This window comes from Aethalodelphis obliquidens, unplaced genomic scaffold, assembly GCF_003676395.1.
Source record: "Aethalodelphis obliquidens isolate GAN/ISIS:26980383/991018 unplaced genomic scaffold, ASM367639v1 scaffold8, whole genome shotgun sequence".
Taxonomy (NCBI): Eukaryota; Metazoa; Chordata; class Mammalia; order Artiodactyla; family Delphinidae; genus Aethalodelphis; species Aethalodelphis obliquidens.
Genome location: NW_020837952.1, coordinates 19,703,776 through 19,729,099, shown reverse-complemented (window position 1 = coordinate 19,729,099; position 25,324 = coordinate 19,703,776). Strand labels below are relative to the sequence as shown.

Below are 25,324 nucleotides of genomic sequence, written 5' to 3'. Positions count from 1 at the left end.
CTTATGCCATAGAGGGTAGACATGGTCGCTAGAAAGTATGAATTTCAACACTCACTAGTCACACCAAGCAACCTGGTGGTGGTAAACAAGAATTCCAAGCACCTTGATTACTCAAAAAGAAAGCAGCCCGTGACAAAAGGAAAAGAGTTATGTGAAAAGCTCAGCATCTGTTCCCTGGTTCCTGCCCAACCGGACACCATGGTAACAGCACCGTAATCTGCTGGGCTTCCCAGAGAATCTCGAGTATCTCTCCTTGGCAAACACCTGCACCTTTTCCAGGCATGAAAGAGAGTGATTTACTCATCATGCCTCATCAGCCTAGTGTGGCGGTGATTACACAAGTGTTATGGGTGAACCAGAGCTTCCAGCGTTGAACTGTGGACTGGCAAAACAAGACAGGGATGCTAGCTACACTAGCGATTACAGAGACACAGCATTCCTTGGCCAGCCATTCTAAATTGATGCCAGGGATAAGGTTACCAGATAAAAATAGAGAACACCCATGCAATATTTGGGGCATACTTATACAAAAAAATATTTGTTGTTTATGTGAAATGCAAATTTAACTAGGCATCGTATATTTTTATTTGCTAAATCTGGCAACACTAGCACCCAGAGAGTCTCTGCTGCACACTACCCTTCCTCTCTCAATTTAAATCAAGAGGAACTTGATGTAAATCAAGACCCAGCTGGCACCCAAAAGTGCTCAGCTGAATGTACGTTGGCTATCCCAAAAAGTCAACCTGGGGGAATACTGGAATCATTTGCGGAGCTTTAAATAACACTCCAAACCTGGACACATTCCCAGAGGTTCTGATTTAAGCACTCTGAGGTGAGATCCTGGCACAGGAAATTTTTTAGTTCTCCAGAGATTATCTGAATGGAAAGCTAGGGCCGAAAATCACTGAGTTAGGACATTAGTTCTCAAACTTTAGAGTTCATCAGAATCTCTGGCAAATCTGTTTAAATGCAGATTCCAGGGTCCGTCCCTGGAAGTTCTCATTCAGTAGGCTTCAGATGAGCTTCAACATATTGCATTTTTAATAAGCACCTTATGCAGGGACGTTGACTCACACTTTGAAAGACCCTCTCAGTGTAGATCCTTGCTACTCAAAGTGTGGTCCGCAGATCTCCACTGTAAGCCTCAACTGGGAGCTCACTAGAAATGCAGAATCTCAGGTGCACCCATCTGCATTTTGCAAAGATCCTCCACGTGATCTGTTTGTCCATTAAAGTTTAAGATGGATGGACCTACATATTTAACCCTTTCTAGGGAGCCTCAGCAGCCTGACACATTCCAAGCCCCTTCTGAGCCATCTCAGCACAAGAGTGCCATCCTAACGTAATCATCCCTGCCTTAGGACTGGAATTATTCCCAAGCACAAAAATTCCTTAGAAACTTTTTTCTATCTTCATCAAATAATAACTTATAAAAAACCACCAACTTACCAATATCAAATTGTGCATAATGAATATTTGGTGTGCTTATAAAAGAAATACATACGGTAAAAAAAAAAAATGATGAGTAAGGTAGGAGATTGCTAGGTACTTGCAATTATTTCAAATGGCTGCATAGAAAATAAGAGAAGGTATCATAAGGTGGGTGTAATTAGGAGTAATGGAACAAAATTAAGCCCAGGAAAATTTATGCTGGGTATTAGAATAAATTTTTTCACAGCAAGGTCAGTGGTTCCTGTGGTTGTTCTGACCCGCTTCTCCAGGCTGAGTAATTTCCAAACTAGACTAAGGGGAGCATTTGGAAATAAGAGGTTAGCAAAAAATCCTTTACTGTCCAGGCATTGATCAGGATGATTTAATACAGCATTTCCTTTCCTGGAATTAAGCATTCACTCTTGCCAAAATGCTTTCCAGCTGTTTTATTAACTAGGCTTTTCAAACACCCCCTTTGAGCTCAATAAGCATTTTATTTCCCCTTTTTACATAAAGAATTTGAGTTGCAGAAGTAAAGGAACTTGCCCAAGGTCATCCTCCAAATTAACAGCTGGTGTCTGGGCAGTCCTGTTACTGCTAAGCTCTTAAATCAGGCTTCTGTGCTAATTCTGACTCCTCTGAGGTGGAGAAGGGGAAGATAAACAAATGGACGATTATTAAAAACACTTCTGAGTATTTTTCTAAAGTTCAGGAGCTTACAAGTGAACTGCTGGGAATTATGCTGGCAAATATAACACACTGTGTCTTTGAGTGAATTCAGCTTTTTGAAAATCATGAAATTGAATTAGGTTTTTTTGACCATTTGTTTGAATGGTATGCTATGAATTGGTTTGAATTTGTATTTTTGCCAAAAGACTGGTTCCACTGAGAAATTCCCTCTTGCTGAAGTTGTCAGTTTCCTTTAAAGCAATGGTTCTCAAACTGAAGTGTGGGCTTGTTCAAACCAGCTCCCAGGTGATACTGATGTGGTTGGTCCCAGGACCACACTTAGAGAACCACTGCCTACAGTCTCACTATCAGATTTCCAGATATCCTCCATTTAAATAAAATGAATATCTGAAAACCATTACCCTCAGACCACAAAGTCTCCTATAAGCATGACCAATCTGCTTGGGTTTCACCCTTTAATATGCTCATTTTTAAAGAAGGGGCACGGGGGGGGGGGGGAGTTGCTTGTAACAAATGAGTATATTGATTGCTTCTCCCAGACTATTAACTGTACTTCATTCCGACCATAAAGAAGCTCCAGGCCTCTTGTATTAAATAAAAACTGATGTAAAGGGGGAGAGAGGGAATAATGGGAAATGCTTACTACATATCATATTTCTTTAAAGGTGGTCATTTTTATTGGAGTAGAGGAGAGATGGCGATAAATAGATTCAGGGTAGATGGGGAAAGAGAGGCATCTTCCATTATGGTCTTATTCTATCACCCTCTGCCTTTCCACTGAGACTGAAGTCCACCACATTACTCTACCCCTTACTACCTCCAAGCAAGAAAAATAGCAAGGAGAATTTTACTCTCTCACTGAGCCCCTTAATGCCTACAGTCCTTCCCAGTTTCCCAACTAGGTGATCAATTTCAGTTCATTGTTTTTCCAAGGGTCACCATCTTCAAGTATTTTTCAGGCTGTCTAATTCTGTTGAAATATTCTCCAAGGTTTATACCCTCCTCCTCTCTCCAACCCTTTTAAAAATAAATGCTAGGTGGAAATGCCATCCTTCTAACCTGCTTCCAGCCAACGCCTATGTACAGGGAAACTATCATTTTAAAGTCTGCTCTCAGTTATGGGGAATAAATAATAAACTGCTCTATAATACAGCATTACAGCACAGAAGATGGCACACTGCCTGGCAGACGGGTAGAGCTGGAAGAGCACATGTGGAATGGATTTTACTGCACACTTACTGGGTGATCGGCATCCAGCTCAGAACCATACATGAGAACTCTGTGAGAACATTTGTCTAACTCAGAGATCTTCCGGGGAAACCAGGGCACATCCTCTAGCTCTGCTGGAAACACAGTGCAGGTTCAAAATATTAGGTCACAGATTGTATTTTCCCCTTTGCAACATTTGTCAGATTTGCAAAATCACCCGACAAGCAAAAACTGGCCTTGCCTTCTTCCTCTGTCCAAATGTTCTCTGGTGGATTCAGCGTCACAATCGTGGTTTGAAATTTCAGGGACTGAATGAGCTCCTTGAATTCTGTTTTGCCACACTCACAGTCCACAAAGATTTCAACTTCCGAACTTCTTCGCCGGGATTTCCTGGACTCAATATGAACCATGTTGACATGTTTTTCCTGTGGAAATATAAGCAACATCTCTTAATCACCTTCAGGGCACAATAAAAGGGATGCCATGGGCTGCTCTTGTCCAACTTGTAAGCAAAAAGGTACCAAGTGCCCACAAAAGAGGAAAAGACAACCTTCTCACCGTTTGCTTGACTAAAACATGGAAATGTTTTCCAACCATTGTCTCTATTAATAAGAATAGTAACTATGTGTAGGATTTCCTGTCTCATTTTTAACAAGGGGAGGACATTAATATATATAAAGGGCCCTATAAAATGTGTGATAATTATGAACTTTATCATTTCCCAGATCAATCCACATCCCACTGGTGGTATGCATGATTGTTTAGTTTATTGTCATATAATCCCCAGATTTATTTATTTATTTTTATATATATTCCAAAAAAACCTAAAACTCAAACTACTGATTTTCTGGTAGTATAACATCTCTTTTTGAAATAAAGCTTAAAATCTTGGAAAAAATAATTAATCGTATGAATAGCAGGCAAATGAGACAGAAACTGGGAAGGTGATATGAAAATGACTGAAGTTTGGGAACCACTGGCCAAGGCGTGGCCCCATTGTGGAACAAAAAAAAGGAAGCAAGAAAAGTAGCTAAAAAAGGATCTCTGCAGGCAAAAAAAAGAAGAAGAAAAAGAAGAATCCTTAATGGGACCACTTAGTAACTGGTCTCTTTCAGCAACCTCCAGGCTAGCTTCATCCAAGGATATGTTGCTGCAACTATCATGATGGATTTCATGGCTAAAATCTCCTTACAATAAGGTGTTCGTAGAAGGGCAGAAATTTAATACTTAAATCTCAGGTTTAAATTTTCCCAGTGATACAGTCTTCCTTTGTCCTGAGTTAACTGAAGACTAAGTTCTCCTCTCCACCCTAACCTACCCCCAAATAAGCGGATCCCTCCCCATCACTCCATGATACACTCTGATTATCAGCATAATTCCACATCCAATCCTGGATGACCTCAGAATTTTCAGCACAGCAGCAGATAGGCAGTTTCCGGTACCAGACTAAGATAAAATCTGATGGCATCCTTTTCTGTATAAAGAAACTAGTCTTTTGACCAGGACGCTAAATGCTCTATTTCTGTTTTTAATAACTTTTGCAATAATGCCCTATTTTCTAAATCAGCAGATAATAAAGGTAAGACTAACATTAGGTTCAAAGTTCAAGAGTCTTCTCACACACTGTGTCACTTTGGGCTCTTAATGTCCTTTGGTTGAAGCAAAGTGGATATTTTTAGACAAGGAAACTGAGGTCCAGATGGGTTAAGTGATGTAACTAAGACCCCATGACTAGCTGATGGCCGAGTGAAAACTCACGGCTGCTCACTCCTTCTCCAGGGATTTTTTCCACTGCACCCAGCTGTCTAATTGAATTGCCCTGCCTTTGGGAACTGTATGGAGACAATGCTGGATGATATAATTATGCGTAAAATATTTCCCCAGATTTCCATTACCACTCTTTATGGTGCCTGATCCTTTCTTCAAGGTCAAAAAAGAACAAGGAAATATTTGCAAAAACAGGCTGCTAATTCCCCCTCTATGGTCATCAGAGACGCATCACAATAACGCCTCATATCTGTACCCTTTACAAAGCACTTCCACTCATATGATTTCATCACAACAACCCTGTTAGGTGGGAATTATTACTGCTATTTTTCAAATGAAGCAATTGAACCTAGGAAGCAGCTAGTGATTAGCCAAGCCAGGAGAACACAGGTCTGAATCCTCTGACTGCAATTCCAACCCTCTTTCCACTGCACCAGCAGCCCAAGGCACCATGCAGAGCTAGGCTCCCTATCCTACAGCTCTAATCACAGCCCGTGCCCCCAAACAAAATGCACTGGCAGAGGAGGTGCTTGCTGAAGGGTAGGGGAGCCATCAGGTGTGCCCTGGCCAAAAGGCAACAGTTCTCTGGCCTTTTATAACCTCCCCCTCAACGGGGCTCTTTCTTGAGGTTACAAACCACCCACCTGGGCTTAGGAAAAGGCTACTACATTTCTACAAGATAAAAAGAGAGCTAGCCCTAGCTCATATATAAGGAGAATGACTCATCTTTACAAAAGACACATTAAGTTCTTGAAACAATGGGGCTTCGGGGAATATCGAGTACCTATACTAATATATCTCATTTTATGCAATAAATGTGCTCTAGGACATGTGCACGATTCAAATATGAACAAATCAAATCAGGCTGCAGGCTCTTGATGTTTAAAGATACCCTCTTTGACCGCTTTTGTGTTTGCATTTCCAGGTGTGAGGCTCACGCTTTTTAATTACCGGCTTCCTCACCTGGCAACAGTGTGCAGAATTACTAATAGGCTGACGCTGAATTAATAAAACATGGTTTCCACGAATCTGCTTATTTCTTTGTTTGACAGACCAACTTGTCTTGTAAAGCCTCATGAAGGTTGGTTTCTTTGAAATTTGCAACACATTACCCAGAAATGGTTCAGTAATATTTCATAACAGATGACAAGTTTGTAACCCGGCACACAGACGGTTTTAAAGTTAGATAATGATATTTTACATTCACCTGAAAGAGTTTCAGTGCTTTGACCAATCCACCAACTTCATTTTTCAAGGAGAATACAACTGCCATCTTGCTGCTCTCGGTAGCAGTGTCACTTTTGCTGCTTCCCTTGTTGCCTTTTTTATCATCATTTTTGCCAGCGTTAGTTTTATTTAGCTTCAAGAACGTAGAAACACACACACACAAATATTAGTTAGGATTCCAGAGTTCTCTACAACTAGATTCTTTTTCAGACATTCCATTTATACGCTGGAAGCCCCAGCAATCACACAAGCTCGAGGAGAAGTTGCCAAGTCACTCATAACTTTCGTACAAGTCTAATTTACTCAGGGACACTATTTTCCAATGCTCAAAGATATCACCAGTGGTTGAAATTAAAGGGGAATCATACTTGCTTCACTTTAATAGCAACAAAAATCTGATCATCATAAAGTATAAAGTATCATGTATGAATAATTCCTGTCTTTCTAGGTTTATTTTACAGGATGAAATCTGATCTGTTAGCCTAGCTGAATCATATAGAAGCTATATTAATTACTAAACGTAACAAAATTAAGACTAAACATATAATTTTTGTTTCGATTAAATCTTAAAAACAAAATATTCATTTTGTTCTGAAATATGTCAGGACAGGCACTAAAATTGATCACCTTACATTCTGTAATTAGATCCACACTGTCAATGTGAATCTGTCTGCAGAAGTTCGCCACAGAGTGTATTCAGTTAAGGCCATCTGTGTCAGCAGATGATATCTGAAAAGTGGCTATTAAAATTCAGCCACAAGAAAAAAGTAAAGAAAAGAAAGAACTAGCTCATCATCAGGAGCCAAGAGTAGAACCTGAGAAACTGGAAAAGATTACCACTTTATTGGCCAGTCAAATACTATAATACATGACTAAGTAATGACTCTTAGTCTATTAGCTAAAGACAAAAATGGCAGATTCCAGAAACTCAGATCACATTGCCAGAAATATACAATTAAAAAGCTGGAAACTTTTACTTAACAGACAAATCAAATTAGAGTGTACTTTTTTGTGTTCTTTATATGCAAATGAAGAACTGGGCAAACAGAACCTTCTCCCTGGCAGAGAGTAATAGAATGCAGTCATTCCAATCTATTACTTCCTCATGAAACTGAAAAATGTACATTTGATATGGAACCCAGTGAATAGTGCTTTGCTATTTTCTTCCTCTGATTTCTCTACTGGCTTTATTTTCACACAGTCTCTACTGCCTCACTCACTAGGTTTATATGTCATAGAAATAAATATTTTATAATTTATGACTTGAGGGAGAGAAAAAGTTTATATAGGCATTGGCATTTGACAGTCTGTTTAGTCATTAAAAGCTCAAATGTTGTAGTACTCTCAACATCTGCCACAGATCTTATATATTTAAGTAGCATTTTTTATATGAAAGTATTATTATACATTAACCACAACTCTGAGTTTTCCTTGTTTTCCTTCTAGCAGTTCATTGTGGCTTCAGAATTCCTCACTGTAATATCGCATTCAAATATACATGTTATTTAAATGTTAGAAAACCTATGTACGTTTTTAGACTCATTTTTGCAAATTGATTTAAACAGTTCTCCAAAACTTGCCCTGATTACTTTTCAACATTTTTAGGAGTAATAATATACCAGTACAATACAACCCTCTGGCACATATTCGGAGCTACAATACTAAAACAGATTTTTCTATGATACAGACTAAATTTCAATTGGTTGATAAACTCTGGTAGACAGTAATGAAATATCATTTAATATTTTTAATAACTAGAAATCTGAATACATTTTTCTTTCACTATCTTTTTTATTAAATCCTATGACTATTACCCCATATCAGGATCTAAAATCCTGCAAAATATTACTTTTTTATTCTGTTATTATTTAAACACAGAAACTGCCTTAAACATTGAAATAAGTGGTGTATTGCTTTCATTACTCCATCAGTTAAACTGAAAAATAATGGAGTAATAAGGAACACAGGAAAACTTTTGAGAGGAATCTGATCTTTCTCTTATTCCAACAACCAGCACCTATAGACAAAAACAGAAAATATTACTTTGTGTTTAAAGACCAGGTTTTGTAGATGGAAGAGGGTACAGAAGACACAATAACCTTGCAGGAACCACAGAAATCTATTTAATTTCTTCTCCCTGTTCCAACTCATAATAAATGGTCTTTCAAAATTCTGCACACTTTTTTTGGTTTTGATATAAGACATTGGTTTATACAACCTCTCATTCATAATGTTCGGGAACTTCTTTACTTTCAACTTATAAACTTTGAGGAAAGGAAGTTTAGCACGTAGCGATCAGGACACCCACTTTACTTTATGGAGAGAGAAGGAAGAGTGGAGGCAGGGTAGACAGACGATAGAGGAAAGAATTGAGGTGTTTACAGCAGGTGTCCAAATGGCAAGGATAACTATCGCTACCCTAGAAAACACTCCTCTAGAGAGTGCCAGCTACTCAGTACTCACTGTTATGCTGCCAAGCAGCTGATGCTCTTCAGGCACTGCTGAATCCAGAGAAAGCCCTCTCCTTGCCCAGTATTTACTAGAAAACATCATCATTGCCGGCTGCATGGATTCCGATGTAATTTTCTCTCTCTGCAGCAGGGGGGGACTAGAGAGGCAGTAGCAGCGCTGGTGGAGATTGAGAGAAGAGGCGTGCGAGCAGTGGACCTCTCAGGGCGCTGCCCAGAACCCTGGTGCTGAAGAAAAAGCAATGTGAATCTTCCCCTCCCCAGGCACCTTTATATGAGTGACTGGGGACTGATGGAAGGCTGATTAGAAAGAAACTCATTTCTGGCTGCTGATGGCCACAGTCAGATTACAGACCTGAAGCCTGGGGTTATCTGTGTTTGTGGTGCTATTTGTTTCATAGGTCGAGTAGCAGTTTGGGCATGGGTGGTGGAGAACAATATCTAACGGTGTTATTTGTAAAAGAAAACATCTATCCCCTGACATTAGCTCTCATCTCTCAAATCTGCTACTGGCAAGTTAACCTCAGCCTTTAGGTAACTATGAATTCAAAGTTTTCCAAGGAAAATAATTCAAGAAAGATCAGCAAATGCAGAATCCCTAAGCCATTGTACTTTATGTTAATAAGCTTTTTCTGATCTGATGTGTTATGACTGTGTGTGTGCACTTGTGTGTGTGATGGCGTTCATAAAATACACTGCTTTCCAATCATGTGATGCCACTATGCAATGATGTTCAGGCAACTGTATTGTAAAGGAAATGTGAGGCTGTGATTTAGCCACATAGAGATATAGTTGAGACACTAACCCTAGAATCTTCCTAAGTGGGAAGGAAAAGGAAATGAAATGCCCATATAGTCATTCCTTTGATGACTTGAAACTAGAACAAGTCCAACAATTTGAAATGCACATATCAGTTGATGTACTTACTATTCAAACTTTAGTAAGCCACAAAATAACCATGGAAAATATTACCAGCCTCCTGAAGGATGGAAGACTCTTGACCAAATGGACTTGTTTGACTGTAAAACTAAACAAAACCTAGGACTGGCACTACTTGTCTACATAGAAAACAGGATGAAAATTTTTCAAAACAGGAATGGCTGAGCAAAAATTAACTGGATTTTAATTGTTTCCGGAGTCTGGAGGGGACATAATTATTACTTGATCTAATTTTTGAAATATTAAATATTTGGCTTGAATTTCCTCTAAAAATCAGCTCTGATAACCTAATAGGAAAGTGAAGTTTAAATATTTTGGTTGGGACTTCCCTGGTGGTCCAGTGGTAAAGAATCCACCTTACAATGAAGGGGATGCGGGTTTGATCCCTGGTCAGGGAACTAAAATCCCACATGCCGCAGGGCAACTAAGCCCGCGTGCCACAACTACTGAGCCCACGTGCTCTGGAACCCGCACACCACAACTAGAGAAGAGGCACGCCACAACTAGAGAGAAGCCCGCACACCACAACAAAGAGCTCATGCCGCAACGAAACATCCCACACACCTCAATGAAGATCCCACGTGCCGCAACTAAGAAAACCCGATGCAGCCAAAAATAGATAAAATAAATAAATAAACATTAAATAAATACACTGATTGAAGTAATAATAATAATAGTTAATATTACTGAGTGCTTAGTATTTGCCAATTCCTATTCTAAACACTTTTTTAGATAAAAATGTGATTCATCATCACAACCACACTTAAAATGCAGTAACTACTGTTTCCATTTTATATAAGGAGAAACTGGGGCACAAAGAATTTAGGTAACTTGCCAAAGGTTTACACAATTAAAAAGTGGCTGAGGCAGGATTTAAGTTCAGGCAGTCTGGCTCCAAAATCCACGCTCTCAACTATTACATTACACAGCCCCTTGAGTATTCCAAACAAGGTAACTCAAGAAAGTAGGTAACTTTCAAGAAAGTACTTTCAAGAAAGTAGGTAACAAGGTCCCTCAAGGTAGGCTCAAGAAACGATACATGGATTACTTCAGCTAGAACAGGATTTGGGAAGCTGTGTAATTTTGGGAAGCTGTAAAGATTTGCTAAGCACTCACTCTGTTAGCCACTGAAACTGAGTCCTGGGGATGCAAAGATAAATGAGATACAGTACCTACCCTCAAGCAATCACAGACTAGCTGAAAGAAATATACGTGCAAATAAATAAGTGAAATAAAATACACTGAATTCTCTGCAGAAGACATTAGAAGCACAGAGGACAGACTGCTCAATGTTATTGATATTTCTAATAAGATGAGTTTCCAGAAAGTGATATTTGTTATGTTCTGGCTTTTAAAAGGAAAAATTTTATAAATAAATTTCATAATTTATCCAAAAAAAGAAGTAATATTCAGCGAGTCACCAACTACTTGTTGATTTTTATTTTGACATTCCTTTTTCTAGTCATAACTGCCACCACTCTAGTTGAAGACTTTATCAATTTTCTTCCCTCTAACAGACTGTCCTGCCTAGACTACATCTTACTAAGGCATCATTTTCATTAGGCTATAGTCCCAATACAAAAATAATAAATGCTTCCTTTGTAGATATAAATTTTTTATCCTGGCATTCAAATTTCCAAATAATCAGTCCTTCAATCTGTCTTTCAAGTTTAATATTTGTCTTCCAAAAACTTATCTTCCCTTAGTGTTCCTTTTTCTACCTCTCTGACAATTATTTTTCTTTTCTTTTTTTGTGTTTTTCTTTTTCTTTTAAATTGCTTCTTAAATTTGGTGTTCCCCAGGGTTTTATTCTTGACTCTCTTCTCAAACAATATATTGTGAGTGAAGCTATATCACATAGATTCAGTTATTTGACAATACCTGAATCTCTATAACCAGCTTAGGTCTCATCAAGTTTTAAACCCATGTACTCAAATGCTTGTTGGACAGCTTCACTTTGGCCATTCACATGCAATATGTATAAGATCTAACTTCGAAGAGTTTTTTTTTTCTTAAATTGCTATTATTTATGTGTGGTCTGGTTCAATGAATGACACAATAATTTAACCAGTCCCCCAAGTCAGAAACTTGGGAGTTATTCTGGCACCTTTTTATCTGCTCCCACATCCAAGTAGACATGTTGTCCTATGGATTTTACACCTTAACATCTCTTTTTCTTCTCACTGCATGCTTAACGCTATTGCCTTCATCCAGGTCATAATCTCCTGGCTATATTTCAACTCCTAAGTGGTTTAGGCCTTCAGTCTTAAAGTCCTCCTCTGAGCTGCTACTTTTCTAAAATACCAGTATGGTTATGCTATTGCTTTGCACAAAGCCCTTCCCATTGATCTCTTTCCCCTACAGGATAAGGTGATAAAGTGAAATGCCCACTGAATGCCATTCAAGGTTTATCAGGATTTGGATCCCACTTTCCTCTTCAGTCTGTCTTTCACTGGCACCCTTGCCCCAAACCCACACTCCATCATTGTTGAGCAACAACAGTTCTCTATATATTTTCTTATATTAATTCTCTCTACCTGGAATCATCTCCTTACTATCTCCCATTCCATTCCAGTTAACAAATACAAACTTATTTTTAAATATTCAGCTCAGGCAACACCTCCTAGAAGCCTCTTTCAACTCCCCTAAGGTATTGGGTTGGCTGAAAGTTTCATTCGGTTTTTTTCTATACGATGGCTGTAGTAGCACTTAGGTGTCTTTAACTTCATTTAAAACAATTTTGTTAGATTGTATGTGACAGCTGTCACATCAGCATGTATTTTAAAAAAGACATCAAAATTGGTGAATTTTTGTGTAGTCATTTTAATATTGAAGATGGAAGAAGAAAAGCAACATATTTGGCATATTATGCTTTATTATTTCAAGAAAGGTAAAAACACAATCAAAATGCAAAAAAAGATTTGTGCAGTGTATGGAGAAGGTGCTGTGACTTGACTGAATGTGTCAAAAGTGCTTTGCAAAGTTTTGTGCTGGAGATTTCTCACTGGACGATGCTCCACGGTCAGGTAGACCAGCTGAAGTTGATAGTGATCAAATTGAGACATTAACTGAGAACAATCAACATTATACCATGCAGGAGATAACCTGCAAAATACTCAAAATATCCAAATCAAGCATTGAAAATCATTTGCACCAGCTTGGGTATTTTAATCGCTTTGATGTTTGGGTTCCACATAAGCTAAGCAAAAAAAAAACCCTCCTTGACCATATTTCCGCATGTGATTCTCTACTTAAATATAATGAGGGCTTCCCTGGTGGCGCAGCTGTTAAGAACCTGCCAATGCAGGGGACACGGGTTCAAGCCCTGGTCTGGGAAGAGCCCACAGGCCGCGGAGCAACTAAGCCCGTGAACCACAGCTACTGAGCTTGCGCTCTAGAGCCCGCGAGCCACAACTGCTGAGCCTGCGTCCCACAACTACTGAAGCCCACGTGCCTAGAGCCTGTGCTCCACAACAAGAGAAGCCACTGCAATGAGAAGCCTGCACACCACAACGAAGAGTAGCTCCCGCTCGCTGCAACTAGAGAAAGCCTGCACACAGCAACAAAGACCCAATGCAGCCAAAAATAAATAAAATAAATAAATTTTAAAAGACCAAAACGAATAAATGTAATGAAAACATTCTGTTTTTAAAACAAATTGTGATGGGTGATGAAAAGTGGGTACTGTACAATAACATGGCATGGAAGAGGTCGTGGGGCAAGCAAAATGAACCACCAGCAAACACACCAAAGGCCGGTCTTCATACAAAGAAGGTGATGTTGTGTATATGGTGGGATTGGAAGGGAGTCCTCTATTATGAGCTCCTTCCGGAGAACCAAACCATTAATTTCAACAAGTACTGCTCCCAGTTAGACCAACTGAAAGCAGTACTCGACGAAAAGCATCCAGAATTAGTCAACAGAAAACACATAATCTTCTGTCAGGATAACGCAAGACCACATGTTTCTTTGATGACCAGGCAAAAACTGTCACAGCTTGGCTGGGAAGTTCTGATTCATCCGCCGTATTCACCAGACATTGCACCTTCGGATTTCCATTTATTTCGGTCTTTAGAAAATTCTCTTAATGGAAAAAATTTCAATTTCCTGGAAGACTAAATAGCACCTGGAAAAGTTCTTTGCTCAAACAGATAAAAAGTTTTGGGAAAAGGGAATTATGAAGTTGCCTGAAAAAAATGGCAGAAGGTAGTGGAACAAAAGGGTCTCCCCAGGGCATCGAGGCACATATTGGACAAACCACAGATTTGGTGTCTGTGCTATGGGATTACTTGCAGTGTTCCACAAGTCCTTTTTGATCAGAATTCTTCTCGGGGCAGTAAGGACAAGGAGAGTATAACGGTTTGGGACATTCCCTGGCTGAAGCGATGCATCCTTGGCGGTGGTCTTCACACATTCCACGATGTAATTCTGGTATTTGGAACATGTAGCCACGTGCGCCCAGATCTTGGATCTTAGAGCAGTCATGGCAAGAAGTCTCTGTGCTTGTGCTGTCAATCTATCGCTGGAGCTCCAGGGCTCCGAAGCCAGGTGCTACAGTGCTGTGACACACTCCAGACTTCTTTGGTTTCAGACATTCCTGCAGGCATGCAGAGCAAAGCACGTGTCCATGCGGCACCTGAACTGTATTCTAGCCACATGGGACACTGGAAGCGGCCCAGGGGCTTGGCCTCCGCCACGGGCCCGGGCCTGGCCAGCCACACACTACCCTATCTCGGTCCTGCGGCTGCGCCACCATTTTGCCGCCAGGGGGGGCAGGGCAAAAGCAGGAGGTGGGGGGTGGGCGAAGCGGGAGGGAGCGGGGCAAGGACGTATTACTTCTGAAATAGGTGAATTCCCATATAGGAAACAGACTAAATTATCAAGCTTTCATGTTGTAAATAGTAGTATTTCCACTATTTCTGAAGAAGGAATACGTTTTGGGAAAAAAACAGGAGTTTTAGGGACAGTGAATTTCAGTTGACTGCAGTACTATCAAGTGACTTTAAACAGCATGCAATTATAAATGTGAGACTGGAATTTGGGAAATAGATTAGAGCTGGGAACAGTAATTTGAGAGTAATTCAGTGATGTTTGCTGATGCAGGACATGAACTCTCCAAATAAAATAATATATAGAGAGAAAAACCCTCTCTAGAGAGATTGGAAGCCTTTTGCACTATTGAAGGAAACATAAAATGGTACAGCCACTACGGAAAACAGTAAAGCGCCTCCTCAAAAAAGTAAAAGCATGGGGCTTCCCTGGTGGCGCAGTGGTTAAGAATCCACCTGCCAATGCAGTGGACACGGGTTCGTAGCCCTGGTCCAGGAAGATCCCACATGCTGCAGAGCAACTAAGCCCGTGCGCTACAACTACTGAGCCTGCACTCTAGAGCCCCGCCAGCCACAACTACTGAAGCCTGTGCTCTGCAACAAGAGAAGCCACCACAATGTGAAGCCCTTGCAAGACAACGAAGAGTAGCCCCCCAGTTCGCCACAACTAGAGAAAGCCTGCGCACAGCAACGAAGACCCAATGCAGCCTATAAATAATCTATTAAAAAAAAAAGTAAAAGCAGAATTACCATACGATTTAGCAATCCCACTTCTGAAAGAATTGAAAGCAAGGACTCAAAGAGATATTTCTGCACCCATGTTAATAGCATTGTTATTCACAAGAGCTAAAAGGCTGAAGCAACACAAGTGTCTATCAATGAATGAAGGGATAAACAAAACATGGTATATACATACAATGGAATGTTATTCAGCCATAAAGAGGAAGGAAATTCTGACAAATGTTGTCACATGGATGAACCTTGAGGACATTATGCTAAGTGAAATAAGTCAGTCACAAAAAGACAAATACTGTATGATTCCATTTATATGAAGTATCTAGAGTAGTTGAACTCACAAGCAAAATGGAGCTTGCCAGGGGCTGGGGGGAGTGGAAAATGGGGTACAGAGTTTGTTTTGCAAGATAAAAAGTTCTGGAGGTTGGTTGCACAACAATGTGAATGTACTTAACACCACTGAACCATGCACTTAAAATTGGTTAAGAAGGTAAATTTTATGTTATGTGCATTTTACCACAATCTAAAATTTTTTTAATAATAAATATATAAATAGAGAACCCAGGAACTAAACCATGAAAGATGCTCACAATTAAAGGCAGAATGAAAAAGAGAAGTCATCAAAGTAAAAAGATGATTAAAGGAGGTGATACATAGAAAGGAGATAAGATAAAACTTGTGGTCAACGGTTTCAACTAGAACAGAGAAGAGGAAAAGAATGAGAACTACAGAAAGACCATTAGATTTGGTGATGAAACTGTCACTGGTGACCTTAAAGAGTGCAGTTTTAACAAGAGAGAGGAAATAAAACCCAAATTACAGGAGTTAAAGGGTGTGGGTGCCGAAGTGTAGGCAATAGGTCTAGATCATTCGTATGAGATTTTAAAGGACTCTTTCTGAGTGTAGATTTCACTATTTTTGCTTCCTCCAGAAATCCTACTAAAGCAACAGTAAAAGACTTCCTTTCCTTTTTAAGGCACAGAAGAGTAGCATAAATTGGAGAAACAACAGCAACAAAAAACTGAGAGCTTAAAAGGAGATGAACAAATGATCAAAGACTCTGCAGACATGAGAAAGCTGAACCCGAAGCTATCAATGAAGAAGACTGAGAAGCAACTCAGTTAACACTGTCGAATCCCCTAAAGGATCAAATACCTCTAGAAGTGGAGGTAAATGGAGGAGACCGAAAAAGAATGGCTCAAAGACTGTTTAAGAAGCTGTGAAAAAATGTCAAGACTTAACAACAGTTAGACTAATCAAAACAGTGTGGTACTACAAGACGATCAACATACAGGTAAACGGAATAGAATTTAGAGTTCGGAAATAAACTCTTACGTTTATGGTCAATTGATTTTCAACAAAAGTGCTAAGGCAATTCAATAGCCAAAGAATAACTTTGGATATCCCCATGAAAAACAATGAAGTTAGACTCCTACTGAAGCAGAGCAGGACCCTACGGTCCTTGCCCCCCACATCCTCAACCTGCCTTTTGTCTGTGGAAAAACTTTAGCCAAAGTATAAGTTTAATCAGAGAAGTGAGAAAATGCAGAAACAAAGGAAAACAGTCAAAGGAGATCAAACAATAATAGTTCAGTCATTAAGCACAGTCAAGGACGTTTAGTTCCTCCTCAAGGGCTGTAGATAATATTCTGAGCCATATCCTGTGAGCTGTCTTAAAGATACTGAAACCTCCAGCAGTTGGAAGAAGTTAACTACATGATGACCAGGCTGCAGCCATGACGTAAGCTGCCACAATTTCGAGAATTGGCCTCAAGGAAATGGGAACCAACCAACCCTGGAACTGAAGATTAACTGTACCTAAAACAATCAAGATGATGCTGGTCAGACCACCAATGACCAATTTCAAGATGACTGTCTGAGCCGACTGTGCTGTTTCTGCATGGAGCCCCTCCCTCCACCTATAACAGCTCTTCCCCACTGACTGTCAGTAGGGGGGAGTTGGCCTTTGGACAGACGTCCATCCTATACCCCATCCCCACCCCCCAGTTGCCGGCATCCAAAATAAAGCAGTTTGCTTTCCCCTGACCTTGCCTCTTTATTTTTATTTTTTAATTTTTTTACTGTCTTTTTTTTTTAAACACCTTTATTGGAGTATAATTGCTTCACAATGGTGTGTTAGTTTCTGCTGTATAACAAAGTGAATCAGCTATACATATACATACATCCCCATATCCCCTCCCTCTTGCGTCTCCCTCCCACCCTCCCTATCCCACCCCTCTAGGTGGTCACAAAGCACAGAGCTCATCTCCCTGTGCTATGCGGCTGCTTCCCACTAGCTATTTTACATTTGGTAGTGTATATATGTCCATGCCACTCTCTCACTTCGTCCCAGCTTACCCTTCCCCCTCCCCATGTCCTCAAGTCCATTCTCTATCTCTGCATCTTTATTCCTGGCCTGCCCCTAGGTTCTTCAGAACCATTTTTTCTGTTTTTTGTTTTTAGATTCCATATATATGTGTCAGCATACAGTATTTGTTTTTCTCTTTCTGACTTACTGCACTCTGTATGACAGACTCTAGGTCCATCCACCTCACTACAAATAACTCAATTTCGTTTCTTTTCATGGCTGAATAATATTCCATTGTATATATGTGCCACATCTTCTTTATCCATTCATCTGTCAGTGGACACTTAGGTTGCTTCCATGTCCTGGCTATTGTAAATAGTGCTGCAATGAACATTGTAGTACATGACTCTTTTTGAATTATGGTTTTCTCAGGGTATATGCCCAGTACTGGGATTGCTGGGTCGTATGGTAGTTCTATTTTTAGTTTTTTAAGGAACCTCCATACTGTTCTCCACAGTGGCTGTATCAATTTACATTCCCACCAACAGTGCGAGAGGGTTCCCTTTTCTCCACACCCTCTCCAACATTTATTGTTTCTAGATTTTTTGATGACAGCCATTCTGACTGGTGTGAGGTGATACCTCATTGTAGCTTTGATTTGCATTTCTCTGATTAGAGATGTTGAGCATCCTTTCATGTGTTTGTTGGCAATCTGTATATCTTCTATGGAGAAATGTCTGTTTAGGTCTTCTGCCCATTTTTGGATTGGGTTGTTTGTTTTCTTGATATTGAGCTGCATGAGTTGCTTGTATATTTTGGAGATTAATCCTTTGTCAGTTGCTTCATTTGCAAATATTTTCTCCCATTCTGAGGGCTGTCTTTTTGTCTTGTTTATGGTTTCCTTTGCTGTGCAAAAGCTTTTAAGTCTCATTAGGTCCCATTTGTTTATTTTTGTTTTTATTTCCATTTCTCTAGGAGGTGGGTCAAAAAGGATCTTGCTGTGATTTATGTCATAGAGTGTTCTGCCTATGTTTTCCTCTAAGAGTTTGATAGTGCCTGGCCTTACATTTAGGTCTTTAATCCATTTTGAGTTTATTTTTGTGTATGGTGTTAGGGAGGGTTCTAATTTCATTCTTTTACATGTAGCTGTCCAGTTTTCCCGGCACCACTTATTGAAGATTGCCTCTTTATTGTCTTTTGAGCAGCGAGCAGTCAGCAAGCAGCCGGGCCCCGCTTTCGGTTATGCTACCTTACTTCATACACAAAAATTAACTCAAAATGGATCACTGACCTAAATTTAAGAGTTAAAACTGTAACACTCGTAAGAAAACATAGGAGTATCTTCATGACCTTGTATTAGGCAATTTTTTCTTAGATATGATAAAAGCATAAGCAACCAAATGTAAAGTCTGATTTCATCAAAATTAAAAACTTTGTGCCTCCAAGGACATCATCAAGAAAATTAAGACAACCCACAGTATTGGAGAAAATATTTATAAGTCATGTATCTGAAAGAAGACAGTATCCAGAATATAGAAGGAACTCTACCAACTCAACAATGAAAAAACAAGTAAACCAATTTTTAAATGGACAAAGCATTTGAACAGACATTTCTCCAAAGACTACATAGACAATAAGCACATGGAAAGATGTTCAACATCATTAGTCATTAGAAAAATGCAAATCAAACACAAAAAGAGATACCAGTTTATAAACCACTAGGATGGCTAAGATAAAAAGGACAGACAAGTACTGGAAGGAAATGGAAAAATTGCAAGCTTCATACATTGTAGGCAGGATTGAAAAATGATACAGCCACTTTGTTTGGTAGTCCTTCAACATGTTAACTATCAAGTTACCATATGACCCAGCAATCTTACTCCTAGATGTATGTTACTACGGTGTGGTCACTTTGGAAAAACATTTGGCATTTCCTCAAAAAGTTAACCCTAGAGTTACCATGACTCAGCAATTTTACTCTTCAGTATACACCTAAAATGAAAATATATGTCCACACAAAAACTTGTATGTAAATGTTCATAGCAACATTATTCATAATAATCAAAAAAACAAAATTCCTAGTAATTCAAATATCAACTACTGAAAAAACAAAACAAAACATGGTATGTCCATAAATGGTAATATAAAGGAAGTACTGAAATGTCTTCGGACATAAACGAACCTTGAAAACAACATACTAAGTGAAAGAAGCCAGTCACAAAAGACCACATATTGTATGGTTCTTTATATAAAATGTCTAGAAAAGGCAAAAAGAAACAAGAAAAGGGATGGGGGAGAGGAGAAACTGACAGACAGACAGACAGAAAGTAGATTAGTGGTTGCCAGGGGCTGGAGGGAGTCGGGAGGTAGGAATGACTACTACCGCGTACAGTTTCTTCTGACGGTGATGAAAATATTCTAAAATTAGATATTGGAATAGTTGCACAACTCTGTGAATATATTAAAAACCAGTGAACTGCGCACACTTTAGAAGAGTGAATTTTATGGCACATAAATTATATCCTAATGAAACTGTTATTTTTTTTAAAGGCAGTTAAAACCCCATATTCCCTTCTATTCTACATAGCCAAGCCACTTCCCCTCCTGCCCCCAGGTAGATGAATGGAGCTTATTCTCTGGGAACGGTAAAACAGAGGGCCTCTGGTTTGAAGGGCACTAGACGTGGTTGAGAATAGTATCACCCTGAAAGGAAAGTGATTAAATAAATGCATGCCCTGGATACTGAGACTCAAACCACAGGAGGCTGAGAACCAGGCATTTACCCTGCAGCCAGGTAGTGGGAAAAGCTTGGAGACTCTGACCAGGAAAAAAGGAAAAACCTAAAAATACATTAAGAGCTCTGAACAAAATGGAGCAATCAGATTACCCTATGGTAAAGCCCCCGTAGTTGACAAGCCCCAATTTAAACATTTGGTAGATTGGATTAGTGACAATTATATATAAAATCAGCAAAAAAAAAAAAAAAAACACCCAAAGAAACAAAAACAAAAAACCTTAATAAGAATTAACCCCCAAAGAAGAATGAAAGGGCCAAAGAAAGACACGTCTCAGCTAAGAACTGCACTGCCCTAACCAATATTATATCAACTATATGGAAGATGGAACAATAAAGAAGGGTATACTGTGGGAACTGAGGGGAGGGGGAAGAAAGCTAAGTCTCCATCTTTGAAGACAGGGAGTCAATGGATAATTCCTCAAACTGGAAATTAAAGTAGGAGCAACACAAGCATATCACAGCATTGAGAGATATAGAAATAAACACCAAAAGAATCAGCTGAAAGTTGAAAGTCTTGCCACTGGGAGGAGGAACTGGAGGGTAGGGAGAAGGAAAAAAAATTCTCATAACAAATCTTGTGGAAACCATGTGCATGTGTGATGTTGATGACAAAAATGAAAACTTTTAAAAATAAACTATACTGCAGAGAAATAGGGCATTGGTTTTGACAAACCTGAGTTTAAATCTTAGCTCTGCCACTTACCTAGCTGTGCTTGAGGACATGTTATGTCACATTTCTCAGCCTTCATTTCTGTAATACAGGGAAATAATACCTACATTTTTTTTTTCTTTATAAATTTATTTATTTTATTTATTTATTTTTGGCTGCGTTGGGTCTTTGTTGCTGCACGGGCTTTCTCCAGTTGCAGCAAGCAGGGGCTACTGTTCATTGCAGTGAGTGGGCTTCTCATTGTGGTGGCTTCTCTTGTTGCGGAGCTCAGGCTCTAGGTGCGCGGGCTTCAGTAGTTGTGGCTCGTGGGCTCTAGAGCGCAGGCTCAGTAGTTGTGGCACACGGGCTTAGCTGCTCCGCGGCATGTAGGATCTTCCCGGACCAGGGCTCGAACCCGTGTCCCCTGCATTGGCAGGCGGATCCTCAACCACTGCGCCACCAGGGAAGTCTCAATGCCTACATCTTATAGGGCTATTATGCCGATTAAATTGGATGTGTATAAAGTTCTTATCACAGTGTCTGGCAGATATTAAAATGCTCAAAGTGTTAGTTATCTCCCTATCCTTCACTGATTCTGAAGCCAGAGTGATATAAATAGGGGAACTGGTTTGGAATCTTTGGCAGAAATTAAGGAGATACGTATACCTAGGTTTTGATGAAGTGACTGTCCTTATAGTCCATGATAACCAGGCAGCCAACAGTCATAAGAAGAGCCTACAGAATTGGCTTGGACCAGGCACTTACAGAGCCCAAGAGTCAGAAAGTAGGAAAGTATAAAGTGAGATATTGCCAGATAAGGAGACCTTCAAACACAAGATCTTACCGATGAAGAGGGCCATGTGATCGTGAATGGCCATGCTGATAAACAGCTGACAGATGAGACAAGGCCCACGAAATTAAGGAAGTTTTGTTAAGGACATCAATGAGTCCTCAAAGTAGGTTATCTGTCCTACTGGAGACAGTTGTAAAAACAAGAGAGAAATAATATAAGCCAGTCCTTAAACCACCTGGAAAATGGAAGTAGATCCTAGGAGGCTGAAGACTTCTAGGAAAAAGATATGGAAAACGTGATATAAATAAACAAAGGAGTATCCATGGTGCACAATTAGGTCAGACCAATCTTTCCACTCCTATCAACTTCTCCCACTACACACACATACTTCCATTTGTAGGCAAAAGATGAGAGACCCCGAGGACTTCTTACTCTTCCCTCCCTCCATCACCACTCACCCTCACCACCCTGGCCAAATAAAAATCTAACTGGGAATAAAATGTCATCAAAGGAAAGCTAAGCTTCAGAGATGTAGTAAAGAAATGTGCTTGAGGGGAAGGATAAAAGGAAATAAACTGAAAGTACGAAAGAATTCTCCTGGTCATTCCCCAAGGTGAACGGAGAAGGCAGGTGAAGTTATTAAAGAATAGATATGGGATGTGAGAGTATGCAGATATTTGGAAAAAAATCAATAGTGATTACTTTGAGATTGGGAATCAACACAAAGTCTGATCTCTTTCCCTTAAGTAGCTTGTCTTTTTGGTTTTAAGCCATCATTCCAGCCTATCAAGTTTGTGTCACAAGCAAATTTGATAGGTATGCCTTCTATGATTAAACTACATTGAATAGAAGAGAAAAGGCTGAACTTTATAGCACAAAACCAACCTAATCAGTTTGGTTGGATTTTTTTTCCCATTGACATTTGACTCCTAGAGCTTACAGGGTACATTTTAGGTTCTTTGGCAGGAATTGTTCACTATTACTACCATCCACTCCTAATTCCTCCAACCTAACCACATGAATACCATACCAAAATAAATTTATGCCATAGCTAAAGTATTTTCTTGATTTGGTAGTATACTATCAATAAAAGGAAATGAAATGAGCCTGCCATGATTAACTTTTAAGAAACTCAAGCAGGCTTCTACATAACAGCATTTTCTTTTCAACATATTCACAAACCAACGTCACGTACGTAGTTAACGAAGTTGTCATCTATCCTGTTACTTTAAGTATCTGCAAATGAATTTAAAAAAAAAAAAAAAGGTAGCAGTATGGGGAAAAAAGCCTTAGGCTCACCTGAGACCTTAGAAGATCCCACTCTTTGAATGAGAAGTCTTCATAAAATTGATTATGCCATGATAGAGTGAGGGATGAGCCTGTGCTCACATGAAGAAAATCTCCAAACTATATCAACTCAAGTGGCCTCCACCACTTCAACCCGTACTACAGCAGATGAAAGTGAGCCTGCAACACCCATGGAAAAGAGATATACAATTTGGCCATACAACATCTAAAGCAATCTAAACACAGCTCTAGTTTTTTTTTAAAGCAGTCTACTAACCCATTGGGTCTGGTACCTCCAGACTAGTGTGGTGTTGGAAATATCTATTACTGACTGTTACAGCAAAAGCCCATTTCTGAAGTTAATAGTCTTCTTAATTAAAAAAAGCTTAAAGAGAACTGGACTGCTCATTGGTCATAGCTAAGCTTACTGGAATTTGTTCTTTTCACTCTACTTTTTCACATAGAGAGAGATGTGAGGAACAATATACCACAGAGATATTTGAGGAGAAACATATTTAACAGCTGACCTATTATCCTAACATTTCAATTCTAACTTTAGGGATTGAACTACATTAGGCAAATATGATATTTTTGATTCCGGAGCGCTCTTGAAGAAGAGACTTAGATTACAATCAGTTTTTCTTTACAGTGACTTTGTTAACAATGTAGTTTCCCATGGGCTAAAAGAGTGCTTTTGGATATCCCAAAAGTTATAGAAGTATGTCCAATCGCACTGCCCTACCCCACCCCACCTTTGCATCTAAGGATGACACACTGTTTTTCCCTAAGTCAAGACAGATAACCTGAAAAATAGGAGTCTATTTATAAAACAGTGAGAAAAATACTTGAAATCAGAGCAATACTCAAAAATCTACAACTTAAAACTCGCATATTATAAGGACCCAAAGGGAGATTAGGCCAAATACATTATATCATTCAAATGGCAGTATTCACATCAAAAGTACAATTAAGTACAGATGTTTAGTACTGGATAATCACATTAGATACTAATGGAAACCTTTCAGATTCATCTCAAATTTAATCCTGTTTCATGTTCAGAAATAAAATGACACTGAAAGTTTGTCTTCAAAATGTAAGAAAGGGGCTTCCCTGGTGGCGCAGTGGTTGGGAGTCCGCCTGCCGATGCAGGGGACACGGGTTTGTGCCCCGGTCCGGGAAGATCCCACATGCCGCGGAGCGGCTGGGCCCGTGAGCCATGGCCGCTGAGCCTGCACGTCCGGAGCCTGTGCTCCGCAACGGGAGGGGCCACAGCAGTGAGAGGCCCGCGTACTGCAAAAAAAAAAAAAAAAAAATGTAAGAACGGAGGGGGAACCTATGGGCTAAGATGACTGTCATCACTTTTTACTAAAAATGGTGACCAGAACTAGGGCAAATTCCACCTGAGAAAAATCAAGGAACTACTCTCTAACAACTTAAGGACTTGCCTACCTGACCATAAGTCAAAATGTTAAACTGTAAAATACACTACATAATTCCAGTTCTCTAACTTCAGGGAGGCTCAGGAACCACATGGAAGCCTGTGAAGCATTTTAATGCAGATTCCTTAACCTCACTTCCAAAGATTCTGATTCTGTAGCTCTGAAGTAGAGCCTGGACATGTATTTTGACAATACAGACCAAGAATTTGGAAATGAGCACTCTAAACATATTTTAATTAATGGAGGTTCAGCATATAAAATCATTAGCGTGGGTCAAATTATGTCATTATCCTCATATTATACAATTTATAACAATGGTTTTCAACTTTTGGGGAAAATCAGAGAACCTTTTGAGAAACTATATGACCTTTCCACCAAAATATGCATGTATACACACAAGATTTCAAATACAATAAGAGGTTCATGCATCTTCTGAAAGCCCAGTAAAGAAATGCAAGCTGGAATGATGTTACCTATTACATAGTTACACACAAAGTCAAGTGAAATTCTAGGTTCTTCAGTAAACATTTTGGGTTACTTTATACAAAGTATCTTTGATAATGGGCATAATTACATCAATTTCCCGTAAGAATTAGTTGGCATCCATAAAAACCTCTGGAAAGGTCAGGTTCAGCAAGAATCACTGTCATTCTCAAGAAGTTGTTTTCCTTACTCAAAAAAGCTTTAGTCATCACCAAGTTTCTAGCATTATAAAGAGGTGAAGAATCCTCGGCACATGAAACAATCAAAATTGGA

At 39.5% G+C, this 25,324-nt stretch overlaps 1 protein-coding gene and 1 pseudogene across 1 annotated transcript in view; both read right to left on the bottom strand.

Annotated features, from left to right (window-relative positions):
• The window catches only part of TPH2 (tryptophan hydroxylase 2), a 105,361-nt gene extending 81,082 nt beyond the window's left edge, over nucleotides 1–24,279 (bottom strand). The window contains exons 1-5 of the mRNA XM_027107051.1: nucleotides 23,142–24,279; nucleotides 8,788–9,020; nucleotides 6,305–6,457; nucleotides 3,572–3,755; nucleotides 3,361–3,461 (exon numbers count right to left, since the gene is read on the bottom strand). Coding sequence (XP_026962852.1) covers nucleotides 3,361–3,461; nucleotides 3,572–3,755; nucleotides 6,305–6,457; nucleotides 8,788–8,892 — 543 coding nt within the window. The 5' untranslated portion in view covers nucleotides 8,893–9,020; nucleotides 23,142–24,279. The remainder of the gene's footprint in view (nucleotides 1–3,360; nucleotides 3,462–3,571; nucleotides 3,756–6,304; nucleotides 6,458–8,787; nucleotides 9,021–23,141) is intronic.
• Nucleotides 13,755–14,487, bottom strand: LOC113620760 (E3 ubiquitin-protein ligase RNF114 pseudogene; annotated as a pseudogene).
• Nucleotides 24,280–25,324: the final 1,045 nt, after the last annotated feature.